Source organism: Chinchilla lanigera, unplaced genomic scaffold (assembly GCF_000276665.1).
Source record: "Chinchilla lanigera isolate Chin_1 unplaced genomic scaffold, ChiLan1.0 scaffold00062, whole genome shotgun sequence".
Classification (NCBI taxonomy): Eukaryota; Metazoa; Chordata; class Mammalia; order Rodentia; family Chinchillidae; genus Chinchilla; species Chinchilla lanigera.
The window spans coordinates 14198525-14217477 of record NW_004955463.1 but is presented as its reverse complement, the minus strand read 5'-3'; the positions used below and the strand labels follow the sequence as shown (position 1 = coordinate 14217477).

Genomic DNA, 18953 nt, shown 5'->3' with positions numbered 1-18953 from the left:
GCAGAGTGTGTGCCTAGAATTTGGGAGGCCCTGCTTCCATCCCCAGGACTGTGGAAAACAAAGCAAGACAAAACAAAGAGAAGGGAGAGGGAAGGACCCAGAGGAGAAGATTTTAAAGGACCTTAATGGATAAGTTTACAAGGGAAAGTGACGGGAAAAGAAAGCAAGCTTCCACAGAGAAGTGCAAACAAAAGGAGGATCTTCTCAGAGAAACTACGAGCAGAAAGGAAGAAAGCCAGAGAGAAAGAGGAGGGAAGAGGTGAAGTCAGAGTAGAGACTCCTCTCTGACCACACGTCCTGGGCTGCAGCCCCAGAAAGGGAGCAGCTCCTTGCTGGAGACTCTACAGAGGGGACTGGGGAGGCCCTGCATGAGCCCTCCTCAGACTCAAAGCTGAGGAGGCTTCCAGGTGGGCCTCCGTGTGTGGCCCCTTCTTCCTCAGGGGCCACTTGGCTGGGAGCAACATCCTGACCTTAAAACTGAAGGCAGAAGGAGGGAGACACACAAAGCCGTGCTGAGGTGACTGCGTGGAGCATGAGGCGGCCTCGCAGTGAGTCAGTTTCTCTGAGCCTCAGTTCTCTCTTTTATGTAAAATAAATAAAGCAAAACATGCATATGTAGAGCATCATACCTGTTAAAGCCAATTTTCATTTCCCATTTCCCTGAGCCAGTTGTTCAGGTGATAAATTGAAGTTCAGAGACTAGCACATGGTTACACAGTTTATGAAAAACCTGGATTCTAGTTCCATCCTTAATTCATTTCTCTTTGTAAACTTTCAGTGTCAGAGAACCATATGCAGTTTTCTAAAAAATTGCTTCAATTTGTAATGGAAGAAACCAAAATATGTCCCACACCACCAGGCTCACTGGCATCAGAATCAAGACCCAAATCCAAGTGTATTGGTGCTGAATTAATGACCACTTCAAATGCACAACACGCGCTGTGAGGAGGCCCGAGGGCAGAGGGAAGCAGCACTGATGACATACAGTGCCACTCTATGTCTCTCTGCAGGCCAGTAGACATGGGTGTGGTTACGTTCCTTCCGATCCAGCTCTGTATACTCCATCCTGTTTCAGAGTGGGTTTTATTTTTCTTATTGTTTCATTTAGAAAATTCCATCATAGTAGTAAAAACAGCTACGAGCCTACTCCTGTGCCATCACTGTTAATGACCCCTACTTATGGACTCAGGAGGAGAGGAAGGATGGGGTGTAGCTCAGTGGTAGAGAGCAGAGGAAAGGCCAGGCATGGCAGCACATGCCTGTAATCCCAGCACTCAGGGAGGCTGAGGCAGGACGATCTCAAGTTCCAGTCCAGCCAGGCAAAGCCAAACTGAGCCAAAACTCCAACCAGTGGGCTTGGGTCTGGGGCTCCAGGCCCAGTTTGCCCTCTCTGATGTCCTCAACCTGCATGACCCGAACCACACACCTGCCTGGTGCTCGTGCTGTCCTGACTGTGTCCCGTGGACGCTGACAAGCCAAGGGCAGTGGGAACAGCGACCATTTGTTCTGGTTATCACTGCAGGTATTGAAGCCAGATGTGAGTGTGGCTGATGCTGACACGGTCCATCTGGCCGGGTTTTCAGTTTCCATCGCCGAGTTTACCACATCCACCCCAGCCCGCTGGAAGACAGGAGGCAAACATCTGGAAGTCATCGCAGCTGTCACGCTTCAAGGGGATCCTGTACCACAGAGAGGGGAATTCAAGACACAACTAAGCAGAATTATCCAGCTTGTCTTGTCAGTCCCGAATTCAAACATGTGCAGGGAGATGGCAGCTACACTATGGCGCCCTCCTTCCCACCCCCAGGTCACCTACAGGTACTGAGAGTCCCTGGGTGTCCCTCCAACACACACACACACTCTAGTCCAAGGTCATGTTTGTGCCGGCGTGTCAGTATCCGCTGTTGTCCTGGTTGGGCCAGATTAAAAAGGCTTTTTCTTTTATCTTTTTTTTTTTAATCTGTTTGCTGGAAGGTTTAGATTAAACACTGCTTAGTCTTTGTCCTCCTTCCTTTGACTCTTCTTTTTTTTTTTTTGGTCTTTTTGAGACAGGGTCTCACTATGCAGTTCAGGCTGTCCTTGAGCTCACTTTGTAGCCCAGGCTGGTGTCGAACTCACAACGATCCTCCTGCCTCAGCCTCCCGAGTGCTGGGATTACAAGCGTGTGCCACCACGCCCGGCTAAAAGTTAATCTTGTTGTCTTGTTTTGTTTTTTTTTCTGGTACCAGGAATTGAACTCATGACCTTGCGCCTGCCAGGCAGGCGCTGTGCTGTTGACTCTTCCTTTCATGGCATTCAATGCTCTGCCCCTACCCTACCTATCATGTGCTATCTTCTGTTACTTTCCCAAATACTCCTTCTTCAACAAGACTGAAATAAGTCATAATAAAGCTGATCTGGATCCCTGCCTTTCCTCTGCCTGCAATCGTGTTCTCTTCATGTTAATGCAAAGCTTTTCAACCCGTCAAGGTCTACCTCAAGTTTATTTCCATTGGTGAAACTCTTCCTGACCCCATAAGCCTCCACAGATCTTTCCCTCACTGTCAGCTCACGAAGAGGAAATACTGTTTCACATTTTTCTGTCTTCTCAGCAGTCAGTGTTGTGTGTTGAGGTATTGTAAGCCCTCCATAAGCCCTTGCTGAGCACAAGCATGAATTAATATGTTTTTAATCACCTGTTCTTTCCACATAACTTTCTTATTATCTCTTTTACCTTTCATGACAGAACTTAAAGTCTATACATAATGTGTCTTGAACTTTTTGGAACAATAGATCTAAAACACCTAGTATATTAATAATTCTATTAAATTAATATATTAAGAATTCTATCAATCAGAGATTCCATTAATTTGGAATTCTGCCCACTCTAGTGATTTTTTAAAAGTGTAGTAACAAATAAGAAATGGCAAGATCTGCATCCTATTTCTCCAAGAATGTCCCTTACTCGGGACTTTCTGCCTCTACTTTCCCTCTCTGAAAGGAAAAGATTGTAGCCACTGGCCTAGTGTTAGTCAGCTTTCCCAGGACTATGAGAAAATACCCGAGATAACTAATTTAAAAGAACAAAAAAAATTATTTTCACTCACAGTTCCAGAGATTTCAGTCCATAGTCACTTTGCCTATTTGCTCCTGGCCTTTGGTAGCACCATACATCATGGCGGCTGGAGCACATCATGGCTTCCAGTAGAGGAAGACTGTTCACTTCGTGAAAACTGAGAAGCAAAGAAAGAGTAAGGCACCAGCCTCCCAATATCCCTTCAAGGGCACACTCCAGTGACCTAACGTCCTCCCTTCAAGATCCACCTCCTAAAGGTTCCGCCACCTCCCAACAGCATCACAGGCTGGTGACCAAACCTTTACCACACAGCCAAACAGTAATGGCCCTCTTCTGGATCACAGAAAGAGCAGGGCCCCTTTCATGAGAAGAGGGAGGTTCCTGTCAGAGCAGTTATTTTCCTTCGCTTCTGGGCCTGTCTGAGACTAGAAGGCAGCAGTCTCCATCATTCAGTATTTTGCCTGCCCAACATCAAAACAGCATGGCTACATAAATGACTGGAAGGAAGAGCAGAGTAAGAGAGAAACAGGCACATGGAACAGAGGGATTTAGCCATGGTGAGCACGCAACATTTTCAAACTCAGGGCCAGCCCTGGCAGTAAGCGTGGAGAAGACAGGCATCTTAGCCATACCTGTAAGCTCCAGGGTTTTGTCTTTGCTTTGTGCATGGATTTGGATGCACAGCACCCTGCCTCAGCCTTGCTTCATGGGACAGCAAGGACAGAGGAGGATGAGCTCTAGAAATGAAGCAGAAGAAACAAGAAAGGCAGAAATGATACCGGATCACAATGGGGGAAAGTTGTGCTTCCCCGGCACAGCCAGCCAGCCAATGGGGGCACTTGACTTCCAGTGGAAGAAGCCCTGTAAAATGATAAGGAGCTGGAAGACTGGGTCCAGGGGGCTCTGCTCCTCTGTACATGAAGCTCCTTTTCCTCTCTGACCGCCATCTATGAAATGAGGCACTCAGATGAGACCATCTCTAAGATCTGTTAGCTCTGCATAAAATACTTTATGTAGAGACCACCTTTGAAACCACACCAGCATATCACTTCTGACTAAACAAATCCCAGTCCTACTTTGTCCTAAGCCTGGGAGTCTCTAAGATACACACACAGAATGGAACCTTGGGCGTTAAATTCCTGAAATCTCTTGCTTCATTCCTGCAAATGGAAGAAGAAACTTTCTCCTCTTCTCCCAAAAAGGAAGCAATTGCAATAGGATGGTTGCAGATTAATGACCTAGAATATATTTCTAGGATAGGAATGATAATTAACCTCCATTAAATCATAATTCTTGGCTTCTAGTGTTGGCCTCTGGCTACCAAGTCAAGAACTAAATAATTTGCCTGGCCCTAGGGCTGTTGAATTAAAAGTAAATAAGCACTAGGAAACCTGCTCACCTCCACTCTATCTACAGCCACCTCTTCTTGTCTGAGCACTTTCAAAAGATCATCCCTAGGCCTGTCCAACTTCTTCAGGAGAGAGGAAAGCCATTTCTAACTTGTCTTGGTTTATGAGCAACTTGACAATTTGACTAACTACTAAAAAGCTTGGACATATCATCCTTTCATAAAAAGCCAATAAAAAAAGCTATTAATGCAGCACATTAGTCGGCTAAAAATGAGAGGTTATGTAATCATCTTGGTCGGGAGGACACAAGCTCAACAAGAGTTGAGTGTACACCCACAGTCATATCAAGAGGCAAGTTCATGTCTCTGCTCCATTTAGAGGGCTCGCTTGGTTATTGAACATTTGGCCCCTTCCTTCCCTTGCTAGCCATTCTTCTTTCTCAAGTGTACCTGTTTCTTTCCCTTCAGTTGGCTTCTGTCCACATCTCTCCCTCTCCTCAGGCACTTCCTCCCACATTTTTCTACTCTCATGGAAACAAACGGCTTGGAATTGTAGGCTAAGTGCTCAGCCGGCCCTCCACACAGTCAAGCAATTTGTGGGGTACCAGAGAGGCCTTTCTTTCTCAAAGGAAAAAAAAAAATCTATCCTCTCCTTAATTGTGCTGACATATTTCATGGAGGTTTCTACTTCTACCTTAAAGGTCTCTGAAAGAGATCATGTATATCCTGCCCCTTACTCTTCAGAAAGAAGTCTGTTAGTCCTCTGCATTTTGCACCGTTTCTTTGGTGCATTTCATCTGGTGACCTGCCTTGTATTCCTGCTGTTCTGGCATGCAGCTTCCCCCTTTTGTAGAGTGACCCGAAAAGTCCCATCTCCCAGCAGGAAAGGATGCTTAGGCCCAAGGACAAGTTCTACCAGAGAGGACAGGGAGAAAAAACAAAGTGAACTTTTCCCACATCTGATTCCAGCTCGTACCACACACGGCCACATCACCTAGAGATGCAGCTCCCAGCTTTGTGCACATCATGTCTCCCCACCAGTGTGGCCCAAAAGGATGATGAAGGGACAATGTTCTTTTCCAGGTTCCGTGCACTTTCCTAGCATTGTTCAGAGTGTGAAAGTTACTGTGTAACTGGCTTAACCTTATGCCTGATTTACTTTGACTATGACTCAAGATGTCTCTAAAGAAGGGATACAGATGACACACTTCATGATCCATTTGAATGAAATCCATCTGAAGGAATCAGAAGAAATTGATGAGTTTAGGCATAAAAGATGTTCTGCTTCTGATATTTTAGCAACAAATTTGGCCTTTATTCTTCTGGCATCTAATGTGTCACATGAGGGATTCCATGCTTTCTGGGTAAATACTGAGCTCAATAATTATTTTCTTAGTGACAGTCAGTCACCCCTAGGGAGGGAAGACAGAATGCGCACAGGGAAGGATATAGAGCAGGTTGGTTGCTAGAAAGGCTTGTGGAAAAGAGAAAACCCTAATATAAGCTTTGATCTTCCCTGCTCCAATTCTGCTGCTGAGGCTGGTCACTCAGTGCACACAGGCCCCCTGCACAGCTGCAGAACAGGAAGCATGTCCATGTCTGCTTGGGCCACTGGCCACATTCCCAGCTGCTCCCTGTAGTAGCCTCTCCCAGGAAGAAAGTTCCATCTTAACCCACAAGGCAGACAAATTTTTCAAGCAAAATGTAGTATTTTCTCTTTTACCCAACCCCACACCTTTGGAAGAAAAATAAAACAACACTGTATTTGTAGATCCTTAAACCTGATGCTAACCAGCTCCAGAGCTATCCCAGAGAACTCTTCATTATATAAAGCTTCTCTGGCTAGGGAGATAGCTCAATGGTTGAGTGTTTGCCTAGTATATGTAAGGTCCTGGGTTCTATACTCAGCACTGGAAAAAAAAAAAAAAAAAAAGACAAAGCTTCTCCCGCTGACTTGGGATCAAGTACAGCACCCCTCCACTGGCAGCCAGCTCTTAGCTCTCAAATTGTCAAACCATGTCATTAGGATTCAGTCAGTGAGACCCAAGATTAACCCCAACTGCACTAAGATATTAGTCACCTTTCCATCAGTAATCATATAATGGAATAGCTGAGAACATTAAATTATGAAGAGAAAAGTTTGGCTCACTGTTCTGGAGGTCCAGCCCATAACTGGTTGGCCCTGTGGCTATGAGCTGAGGGAAGGCAGCATATCAGAGCCAGAAATATGTGGTACTCACCTCATGGCCAAGAAGCAAAGGAGACAATGAGGAAGGGACTAGGATGCCACAATACATACCCCCAATGACCTAAAGACCTCCCAGTAGGCCCCACCCCTTAAAGGTTCCACCACCTCCCAATATTGAAAGCCTGGGGACCAAGTCTTTAACAAATGGGCTTTTGGGGAACGCTTAAGAGGCAGTCTGTGCACTTTACATTAAAGATGATTCAGCTGGACCTCTGAAGTTCTCCCAGTTTTACAGCAAGTGAAGTTTTCTTCTTCCTTGTTCTTCCTCAGCTCCCATAGTCCCTTCCAACTGCCACTTTTTGAAGTAATCTCTCTGCTGTTGCTTGCCCCCATTCAGGTTTTTTCTGTTGCTGGGTCCTCAGTATTATTTCTGCTTCTATAGGGGAGCCAGGTAGTGGCTTCTCCACCGCCTACCTCCAGAAATTCACTTTCACTTGGAAACCCAATTTGCCATGCACCAGGCTGCCTGACTGTGCACATTTTAGACCAACAAAAAATGGGAAATGACCTTATGAAGCCACATGGTCCCAGCACCCTGCTTCTAGACAGGTGATGCTCCAAATACTGCTGAAACAAGGACTGCATCTTCTGATAGCCCCACTCCTATTTCATCACCCTCTCAGGTGAGGGCTTCTGCCCTAGATGAGACCCCATTTTTGCCTGCCCTGCTGTAGACTCCAATTCTCATCTGTTGCATCCACTCTAGATGACTGATGAGTGTTTTCTTTCTGTCCTTAGCTTTGTCTTCAGCAGAGAAAGTTTCCCCAGAAATAAAACTCTATTCAGTGTCGTCTGCCCCACTTGCCTCCTCTAAGCACCCTCTAAATCAGACCTGAGGCTCCGTCGGGAGTAATATCCTCTCTCGCGCAGCTGGTCTGAGTTTTGTCGTCTGGGAGACTGGGCTTAGAACAGCTTGAAGTTAGTACAGAGGCGAATGAAGCTTTAAATCTCCGCCACTTAACAGCTTCTCTGCAGCCTCAGAGGTAACCGCATTTGCTTGCTTGCTTGCTCTCATCTCTATATATATCTGTGTAATCTCCGTCCACTGGAGCCTGACTCCAGCCCTCTGTCTGCACTGTCCTGATCGTGCTGAAAGACGGAAGGATGGAGGGAGAAAAATTAATAGACAGCGACCCATAAAAATAACAGGCTTGCTAGAGCACACATGAAAAAATAATTAAACAGATTGAAACCAGGGGGTGGGAAGAGAGGGGCAGGGGCTCAGCGGGCTGAGCCTGACGCTTCTCATTTTCACATCCAGAGAGGCCCTGGCTCAGTGGGAGGGGATTTCTGTGCTTTTTTCTCCATTTGGTGGGTGGGATTCATAGCTGAATATTGCTAAGTCACTAAGCTCTTTAAAGCCTGGGATGCAGCCTTATATTTCTTTGGTGCTCCCCAAAGCATCCTCACACTGTGCTGCACCCTAGCAGGAAAAGGAAATTTGATATTTATTGAGGGTTTATTATGTGCCGGGTACAATGTCAGATGCTTTACATCCTGGCTGATTGTGGATTGAGTGTCTTTGAAACTTCAGAAATGAGTGCAATCTCTTTTCTACAGTCCAAGATGACCACTACTCACAGAGCTTGTGATTCTGAAGCCAAAAAATAGCTTGTCACATCTCACCCGCTCCTTCCCTCTATCCCTTCCACCAGCAGGAGCTTTTCCTATGCCAGTGACAGAAGGAGGAAGGCTGGTGTGTGCCTGTTCTTTGGCTGACTCCTGAGTTCCCTAAAGGAGAACCTTACATTAATATGATATCAGCATTCCTTTCCAGTTTTCCAGTGCTTTGAAGACAGGTAGTAGAAGGGAAGTCCAGCATGCAGGTGCCTTCCCCAGGAAAGGCAGACCCAGGTGGGTGTCCCAGAGCAGTGACTGCAGCAAGAATACAAAGCCCGGAAGGAAAAAGACCAAATCCACATCTGGCTCCACCAATTCCTGCTGTGCAAAGTGGCACACGGTACATGACTGAGGTACATATTCACCTCTTCTTTCATTTCTGTTGGGAATGTTTCATAATTTTCAGTGAAGAGATACAGCACATCATTTTTTAGATGTATTCCTAAATGTGATTTTTAGGTGCTGTTATAAATGGTATATATGTAGGTTTTCTGCTTATTCTATTTTGTTTGTGATGCTGAGGATCACACTCAGGGCCTCACGCATGTAAGACAAACACTCTACCTCTGAGCTATATACCCCCAGCCCTATATAGGGTATAATTTTTAAACTTTTTTTGTGAGAATATACAAGCACACTTGATTTTTGCATATTGCTCTTATACCAAGTGACCTTGCTAAACTCACATTTTAATTCTGAGTTTATCTGAGAATCTTTTCAGGTTATCCATGTAGGCATTCATGTAATCTGTAAGCAATGACAGTTTCACTCTTTTCTTTCTTTTACTTTCTTTCTTTTTCTTTCTCTTTCTCTTTCTCTCTCTCTCTCTCTCTCTTTTCTTTAGAGACAGGGTCTCACTGTAGTTCAGACTGGCCTTAAACTCATTATGTAGCCCAGGCTGGCCTGAAACTCACAACAATCCTCCTGCCTCAGCCTCCCTAGTGCTGGGATTATAGGTGTGTACATGCCCAGTAACAGTTTCATTTCTTCCCTTACAATTCTTTTACTTTTTATTTCTTTTTAGAGACTTTGAAAGTGACAAGTAAAAGAAGTACCTATAAAATACCTAATATAGACATACAGTTTCAGGTTTGTTGAATTAATCAAAAATTTGTTTATCTTTATGGGTTCCTACACTTCAGGAGGGATGGGCTAAAATACAATACGAGGAAGAGAACATGGGGGAAACGAGCACAGAGAGATGGAGCCACACTGTTCATCAATTCCCCCACTTAAATGAACCCGGCTCCATTCCTGGGTGGACTCTGCCTATCATGGACTATATGTGTTGGCAGGAGAAAAATGAAAAAGAAGGTAATTCTATTTTTTGACTTTTCTTTGAAGGAAACGTGAGTCCCAGAGCTTGAGCATTTCTGAGCCTTCTTCGGCAGGATAGCATGACCTGAGGAGCCAGAGGGGCAGGACGTGGCTGGCTCACAGAGGCATCAGCCTTGGGAGCAGCCTGGCCTTCCGTACCTGTTTGAAACTCTCCCCCTTAGAGGGTGCTGGCATTTCAGTGAGGTTGCTCCATTTCAGAAATCTTCAAAGGCACCACCCCAGTGACAGGCAAAGTAAGGACAGACAGAGCAGCTCGGCTCCACAGTGTGTCCCCAGGGAGGAACCCGACACCAGAGCTCAGATGGGTGCACCCAGGGAAGACCCAGGATGCTCAAGTTTGCATTCTCCCCAAGAACTCTCCAGAGGCCCTTCAGTGGAGAGGTTTGCTGAACAGGCCCTCGCCAGTCCCCAGCCATGAGATCCACTCTGGGTGAGCTTCGACACCCCGCACTCCACTAGCCGAAAGGGCTGTTCTCCATTACCCTGAAGATGCCTGCACCATGTTTGTCACGAGGATCTAGAGTTGTAGAAGAGTCCTCAGTAGCCAGACCTGCCTTGTCAGAGTTTTTGAGGCTCCTGCCATGACCCTCACTAATTTTGAACTTCATCCACAATGTGTGTCCTTATTTATAAAGAACTTTCACTCCCACACTCTCATTAAATCATAACAATCCCCATAGCGAGATGGGCCAACTGGCCTTCCCAAGGCCACACTTTTGGGATCAGGCAAGTGAGGATTCAAAGTAAAATCTTCCCAGAGAAATCTTCTGAGTTCATTACCGCAGGGAGGGGGTATAGTAGGAAGTAAACCCAGCAGGGATATTTCAAATGGCAAGACTTCCCAGGCGCCATAGCCATTTAGCTCTAAATAAAGCCGTTTGCTGAGGCTGTGTTTTGTGTCTAAGGAGACGGATCACAACTTCTAGCCAGGGCTCTTGCTCACTCTATTTCTTCTACTTCTCTACGGGAAGCTGGAAGCTGAGAGTGTGAAAACTGGAGCCATTTCAGGGCAAAGGTGCCCACTGTCCTGATGAATGACAGCCTACTTGGTCTCCTATGCTGGTTGAGGAGCCAGCTGCCAAGACCGGCAAGTACGCCAGCCCCTCTTCCTAACTGGCAGCAGGATATGGGGCGCCCCTGCCCAGGGTGCAAGGCTGTCTGTCTGAACTGAGCCATCCGGCTTGAACTAATGAGCTGCTGGCATGGATGGGCAAAGTTATTTCAGCTCTTTAAAAACTTGCCAAATTTGCTTTTATAGCCATGGCATTCCCTTAATGACTTGGGCCTGTGTGCAGAAGGCAGTGGCTCTGTCCTAGCATGTCCTTGCTCCTGCCACCGTCTTGAGCTACAGACCCAAGTGTGGAGTGGCACGCTACCTCCACCAAGCCCTGCTCCCTCGGGGTGGAGTCCCAAGGCGGACTCAGGAGGTGTTCCATTCCAGGAAGGCCCACCACAATCCTGGAATCGCTGGACCAGAACAAGAGTGGGCGCCCACCAAGCTCCAGGCACCAGCTTGTACTAGGCTGCCCTCAAAGCAGCTCGATGAGAAGCGGAGGTGAGCTCCTCTGGCCCCACCCTCTGTTGTGCTGTCTCTTCCCCTACAGTTTGGTTCCATCATGGCTCTTCTCCAGCCACAACCTGCTCCCAGAGAGCACCTGAGAACCTTTGTCTTTCAAGTATTTTATCAAAGGAAAAGTTGTGTTAGGGTTGGCTACCAGGGAGAAACTATTGCCCCCATAAGCACATGTCCAACAGCACGGTGTTCTTTTGTAGTCTTTCTAGATAACCAGACTGACACAGGCTGAGCACTCACTGCAGGCACGGTGGGAAACAGAAGGACATTTGTCCAAGGCTGGTGTCCATTCGCAGATTTTGCCCATGTCTTTCTGCTCACCTCCCAGACTGTGCAGTGTGCCTTAGGCCATAGCATAGAAGCGGCCCCCTTTCTGCCTCTGAGGAAAGCCATTGTTCCCCTTCATTTTAGAACAAGACAGTGGCATTGCTCAAGCATCCTACTGGTTTACAAACTGAAATCCATTCCACCTGTGGTACACTATCAAATGGCCCAGGGAACTGTATTTCCTCTCCCTCCACTGAATTTTTGGTCATTATTGTATTTTGCTTCTGTGGTGTTGAGCATGGAACCTAGGACTTCTTACATGCTAGGCAGGTGCTCTACCATGGAGCTTCATTCCCAGTGGGTATATTCCCAGCTACATCCTTCTCCTCCACTGTCCATTTTCTGTTGCTATCACTGAGCACCGCAGACTGGGTGTTATGTCTTAGATCTAGAATGTCCTGTAAATGTCTCATGCACTCAGAGGTGGAGCTTTTAGAAGATGGTTGGATTGTGGGGGTGCTGTACCTATCACTAGATTCATCTTCTGGCCAGTTTGGCAGCAGACATGCTATTAGGATGTAGGACCTGGTTAGAGTAAGGTCACCAGGGCTATGACCTGGAAGGGTGTATCTCACTCCTGGCTCCTCCCTTTTCTCTCTGCTTCCTGGTAGCCCTGAAGTGAACAGCTTTCCTCCAGAGCTCTTCCACCATGCCATTTCTGTGCTTGAGCCAGTCAACCATAGACTGAAACTCCTAAAACTGAGCTAAAATAGGCTCTCTTCCCCTAAGTTGTGGGTATCAGGTATTGTGTCTTGGTGACAAGAAAAGTGACAGGGTGATTCATTAAAATAGGGATTTCTTTAGTGCACAGGGTTCTGGAGGCTGGGAAGTCCAAGTTCATGCTGCTGGCATCCTCTTCTCAGCATGTGATGAGTGGCTCTTGCTGTGTCATAACAAGCAAGGGTTCTAGCAGAGGACATCACATGACACGACAGAGCAAGGGTGCTAGCTAAGTCTCTTCTTATAAAGCCACTAATGCCATCATCGGGCTCCTTGCTCCTGACTTCATCTAATCCTAGTTATCTTCCAGAGGCTACGCCACCACGCCTAATTAACACATGACCTTGTGGATTACATTTCCAACTAGGGTACGTTGGGGGAACACATTCAAACCATGGTCCCCCCTCCCTTTCCCCAACCCATTTTACTACTTTTCATAGTTGTATTAGTCTCCTTTCCTCATTCCCCTTTTCTTCCTTCTCTCTCCTCTAAATTTTCTCTCTCCCCTCTCTCCCTTCCTTCCACTTCCTCTCCTTTCTGCAGAAAGCCTTTCTGGTCCTTCTTCACTATGGAGGGTCCAGAGCCAAAGCCAGGCCAGCCCCACCTGGGATGCTCGTTGGTCTCTGCCCTAGCTCTGTGCAGCCCACGGCATCAGATCCCAGCTGGCCTGGCTGTGGCCTCTTGCTTGTCCCCTGCTCTAAAGCAAAGGTTCAGCTAGCAGGTGAAATAAGTTCCATGCATGGCACACTTTGTCCCGGGCAGGTTTCATTCTGTGGATCTGTCTGCACACTGAGCATCACTCCTTGGCAAGCCGTGAGCAGCAGGGGATATGATGCATACAGAGGCAGCGTGGAGCTGAGGTCATGCAGACCTCCCTATGAATCACTTTCTATCTCTGTGACTTAGACAAATCATGCTAAGCCTCTGCTTGCTCCTTTGCAAAATTAAACTTCAATCTTGTTAAATGACCTAGTGCAGCTCACATAAGGCGGGCACATAGCAAGCTGTCAGTACCTGAGCTGATGAGGATGATGACGATTTAGCAGGGGTGAATCTTTTCCTCTGAAAGGGAGGTGAAATAGCAACTCAAGTGCAGAGGAAAATCAGGAAGGCCCAGTGAAGACCTGGGGAAAAAAGAGGGGACACTGACGCTCCACAGCGCCCCCACAGGCCACCACCATAAGGAAGGAACTTCCTGGTAGAGGAGGTACCAGAGCAGAGGTCTAGGCATTGACAGTTGGCAGCCGTGCAGGGGAAAGATGAATATCTTTAGTGTGAGTAAAATGCAGAGGAGTAGTGAGAGAATCTGGCCGGGCAGTTTAGGATTCCTGGAACCCTCGAGTTACTGCTGGAGAGTCAGACTTTCCTGCATTTGTGCTAGACCACACCATCCACCCCCACACCCCACACCCCTAGCCCCTATCCCAGGATGTCCCCAGGCAACGCCCCCCTCCTCGCCTGCCTCCTGCTGAGCATTTCTTCTTTTCTGTCCACACACAAATGTGCTATCACTTCATCTCTCTCAAAACATAAAAGTTCTCCTTGACCCAGCCCTCAGCTCCTTGAGGTCAGAGTTCCCTGAGGTGAGCAGCACTGCAGGCTGGGCTTCAACTTCCCTGGGCCCTACAGGCTCATTCAGGCTTCCGCCAGGACCCTCCACAGCTTTCTTCTAGGGCTCCTCATTCTGCTCTGCCACAAGCCCCACACGCCTGTATGCTGGGGCTGCAGACACCGCCCTTTCCTAGGGCCCCCTTCAGTCCTTGTTCTTGTCCTCATCCTGCTCTCGGCTGTCCCCTTTGCCCAGACCTCCTCCTAGTGCAGTACCCCAGGGCTCTGACTTGGACCTCTTCCCTTTTTTCTTTTTAATCCACTGCTTGCTTATTTTAACTTTTTCTTTTGCAGTTAAATTTTTTCTTGTGGTAAAATATGTATAACATGAAATGTACCATCTCAGGGCTGGAGAAGTGTTACCCAGTGGTAGAGCACTTGCCTAGCATATATCAAGTGCTAGGTTTGATCCCCAGTACTACAGGAAAAAAAGGAAAAATTTACTATCTCACCGCTTTTTAAGGATACAGTGCACATTGTTTTAAAATGGGTCTCCAGAACACTTTTCATCTCACAAAACTACCATCTCTCAGTTCCTCTTTCCCCTATGCCCATGGCAACCACCATTCTACTTCCTGTTTCAATACTTTTGACTGCCTTGGAACCGCATAGAAGTGGGCTTATCAGTATCTGTCTTGGCATATTTCACTTAGCATAATGTTCTCTGGGGTCACCCATGTAGTAGCATGTGACCAGACTGCCTTCCTTTTTGTCTGAATAGTATTCCATTATATGTATAGAACTCACTTTGTTCATCCATTCATCTGTTGATGGGCACTTAGGTGACTGCTTCCCAGCAATTGTCAAGAATGCATATGAGGGGCTGGGGATTTAGCTCAGCGGCAAAGCGCCTGCCTGGCAAGCGCAAGGTCGTGAGTTCGGTTCCTGGTACCGGAGAAAAACCAAAAAAAAAAAAAAAAAAAAAAAAAAAAAAAAAAAAAGAATGCATATGAGCATAAACATGCAAATGTCTTCCAGACCCTGCTTGCAGCTCCTCCAGAAGTGACTTTCTGGATCCTGAGAGAGACCCCTTTGCATTTCTTGCTACACTGTTGTGGTCTCATCCAGTCTTAGGTCTTGAAATATATTTTTGACAACTTCCAACTTATATCTCCAGCTGTGACCTGAATCCTAACTTGTCCACCCAAATATCTACTTCTGCACCCACTTGGCTGCCCAACAGTCATCTAGATCTTGACATTTACCAAACTGACCTCACGCCACTTTATTCCCCAAACCTCCCCTCCCCCAGCCTCCATCTTCCATGGCACCTCTGTCCCTTCCTGCCACATGGAGACACTTGGATCATCCTCGTGTCCCTTTTTCTGTCACTCCTCTGCCCAAGCCATCAAGAAGTCCTATTGATTCTCTTCAGAGTGTGCTCAGCTTTTGACATGTTCAGCACTGACAGCTCCTCCCTCAGGGTCTGCGCCGAGGCACCCCACCTGGAACACGATGCTGCCTCACAGTCCTGTTCTCACCTGCCTTCCTCCAGTCTGCTCCCCAGGCAACAGCACAGATGCTCTTTTTGAAGATTTTTAAGTCAGCCCGTTTCCCTGCTCCCTTTAAACCCTTCCATGCCTTCCGATTTCATCAGGAAAATGCCAAAGGCTTTAATGGCCAACCAACCCCACGGTGCAGTCTGCTCAGTGGCCTCGGCTCTCACCAGCCACCCTCTGCCTCGGTTATCGAAGACCACCTAGCAAAGGGTGCCAGAGCTCAGCAGCGGCTGCAAGCCTGTGGATCTCACACCGTCTGGTCAGGATGGACGTCGGGGTACTCACGCTGCCATCAGCTGTCAGCCGGAAGCTCGGGCACCTCAGAGGATGCTGGAGCCATCTCCTCCCCACTCATAGTCTGGCTGTCAGCAGGACTCGGTTCCTTGAGGGCCTCAGTTGGTCACTGGCTGTTGGCCGCAGGTAACCCCCAGTTTCTTGTCATGTGGGTCTCTCCACAGCACATGGCTTCCACTGAGTCACAAGTGAGAGAACGAGAGAAGCCAAGCAAGCTGGGTGGGATGCACATCAATAAACCCAGCTGCTTGGGAGGCTGAGGCAGGAAGATTGCAAGTTAGAGGCCAGCCTGGGCAATTCAGCAAGACCCTATCTCAAAACTAAACTAACTAAATAAGACTGGAGGTATAGCTCAGTGACAGAACACTTGCCTAGGGCATAAACAAGGGCCTGGTTTTGATTCCTAGGATGGCTCAAAATGAGAGAATGAGGGAAAGCCAAGCAGCCCAGAGTCATTTTGGAAATGACAGTCCTTGCATTTGCCACGTTCCATTGGTTGAAAGCAAATCAATAAATCCAGCTCACACTCGAGGACAGATTTCATACAAATCTGACTCTCAAGAGGCAGGAGCCCCGGGGAGCTGCCACACAGCTTCACACCCTCTTCCACCCGCACTGGCCTCTGTTCCTCAGACCAATGGGGCATGCCCTGCCAGGGCCTGTGCCCCCAGCTCTTCCTGCACCGTCGGGCAGCTCCTTGCATCTGCAGGAGAGCCAGATCCTCAGCAAGGACTCTCCTAGTCACTTATTTGCAGCCGCAGCAGCCTCTCCAGTCCTTTTCCCTGCTCTGTGCCTCTGCGTAGCTCTGCCCCCTTCTCACAAAGTCCCCTGCCTCTCAGCCAGGCTTGTCCCCTCCCACCAGAATGCACAGGAGCACAGGAATTCTGGTCTGTTCCACTGCTACACCCCTGGGACAATGTCCTGTACACAGTAGGTGCTCAACAAATGAATGGTTAGGAGGCCAGCGATTTTCAACTTTTGGGGGTAATTCTCAAAAAAATTATTGTAAGGAACTGGGCATCATGGTGTCTGTACATGCCTATGGTCCCCGCATGCTAGGAAGTTGAGGAAGGAGGACTGCAAATTTGAGCCCAAGACTGTCTCAAAGTAAAGCATAAAGAAAGAGCTGGGGCTATAACCCTATGCAAAGCCCTGGGTTCAGTCCCCAGGACTGAGGCAGGGGCATTGTAAGGAACACCATCTGTCAGACAGACAGAAGTGAATGGCTTGGTTTGACCTGGAGGCGGAACCCAAGGCTCTGCCCCCTGCACCTCCCCATCTTGCTCCTTCCTGCAGGACAGTGCCAGAGCCCCTGGGTTCTCCCCTAGTACTGCGGGCAGGCCCATTGGGAGATAGTGGGGAAGAGCTCTATGCACGCTCTGGTTTCTGCTGGACTCCAGCCCAGTCTTCTGACCCACTGAGAGGACCCCTGCCACTCTGTTCCTATCTCTGCCACAGCCACCTTGGAGCTTGATTGGCTGACCCAGTACTTTCCCATCCCAAACTGGGATCCATTCCTGGCCTCTGAAAAATGAGAAAATATTCAGGGAAGACTTCCAGAGAGGATCATGCTACAAAAGTCCTTGATATCACTTAATGTTACCCTCTACCTTATGGTTTTCAGTTATTAAGCCATTCAACAAACACATGTTACCTATGTGCCAAGCACTGTATACATACAGACATGAAAAGTAGAATACCTATCCTCCCAGTGTACATGGGAAGACACCAAATACTGAGACTTCCCTCTCCAAAACCTCTTGGTTTAAACACCACCAGTTCTGGGGAACTCACTATCTCCTGAGGCTACGCATTACCTTGCCTGAGGACACAAGCAGCTAGACTGTTCTTTTTATGAAACCTCATCTCTTCTTACAACTTCCACCTTTGCTTTTAATTTTATCCTTTGGCTCCACACAGAATAAATCCGTCCCTTCTCCAAATGACAGCCCTGGAAGTATTTGAAAACAGTAATCAAGTCCCACAGAGAGCTGGCTACAGACCTGCAGCAGCACTGAGGCCTATGGTTTACAGCTGTCTGGGCAGAGCTCCGCGGCTCTGGCATTTTGCCGGCTGGAGAGCACTGAGTATCTAGCACCCAGTACCCAGTACCCAGTACCCAGCACCCAGTGAGGGAATTCCAGCCCAGGGGGCCTCTCCTCTGGGGCAGGCTCCAACTCCCTCCTAACTCCGAGCCGGTGAGCATGGCTGAGCGGCAGGGACGACAGCAATCAGCAGCGAGGAAAGGAATCAAGCGGGTTCTGTGTGTGTTCTTTGTTTCAGCAAAATGTAGTTTTCCGAGTAATGGCCTGCCCAACACAGGGCCTGCTGGGCCCTAAATCTTCCTGGCTGGATGCCAGTTCTCCACTGTTTCTGCAAGGCCTGAGCCCAGCGCTCTCTGGCCAGCCAGGCAGGGCTTGGATTCATTAGGGTCCGGGCCACTGGGCTGCGGTCTCTGCCAGCGCTGCGGGCTGCTGGGCATGATCCCTGCGTCCCTGCTGCCCCTTCCACAAGGCCTGGCCAGGCCCAGCGTGGGAGGAGACCAAGGTCACAGGGTGGGGAAGGAAAAGGAGAGGGGGAGGGGAGACCAGGCAAAACAGAGGGGAGGAGAGAAAGCAAGGGAGGACAGAGCTTTGCCTTTTGCTGGCTTGCTGGGCAACCTCCAAAAGCAGAGAAAAAGCCTCAAAAAACCCTTAGTCTTAGAAGGACCAGGATATGGGGTCAGTGGGGAGGTGGTGGCTCTGCAAGCTGTACGAAGAGGTGTGTCCCAAAGCTACCTGAGTCCTGGTTGCAGGAGAAGTGAATAAATTTCCTTGAACCCCCACAGTAATGGGGACCAAACCCAAAGCCTGCATATGGTAAGCAAGCAAGCACTGAGCTAACCCTCAACCCCTTTTTATTCCTTATTTTGCATTTTCCTAAGTTTCCCAGGCTGTCCTCAAGCTGTGACCCTCCTGTCTCAGCCTCCCGAGTAGCTGGGATTGTAGGCTAAAAGTCTATTTTGGAGTACTGGAAAATTCTCTGCACCACCTCACCCTGGCCTCTTCCCTGCTTTTCTTTTCATTCTCTCCATGCACTTGTTTCCATTTAAAATGTAAAAATAAACAAACAAACAAACAAATAAAAACACTCCCACTTCCTTTCCCTTTCCTCTTCCTTCTTGACCCCCAAGTCCCAGGCTCAGATGCCACTCCAGTCCCAAGGCTTAGACAGCACAAGTGCAGGGAGAAGTCTCCGGCCTTGCATCTGGCCAGCCTCAGTGTGGCTTCAGGGAGGTCTGGTAAGCAGGTAATGCAGCCTGCAAGGGTTGGGTTAGGGTTAGG

General features: G+C 48.1%; 1 protein-coding gene across 1 annotated transcript in view; it reads right to left on the bottom strand.

The window, feature by feature from the left end:
* Positions 1–1291: 1291 nt before the first annotated feature.
* LOC106150072 overlaps positions 1292–18953 on the bottom strand; it is a 51877-nt gene continuing 34215 nt past the window's right edge. The window contains exons 2-3 of the mRNA XM_013521568.1: positions 3087–3212; positions 1292–1679 (exon numbers count right to left, since the gene is read on the bottom strand). Of these exons, the coding sequence (XP_013377022.1) occupies positions 1580–1679; positions 3087–3212 (226 nt within the window). The 3' untranslated portion in view covers positions 1292–1579. The remainder of the gene's footprint in view (positions 1680–3086; positions 3213–18953) is intronic.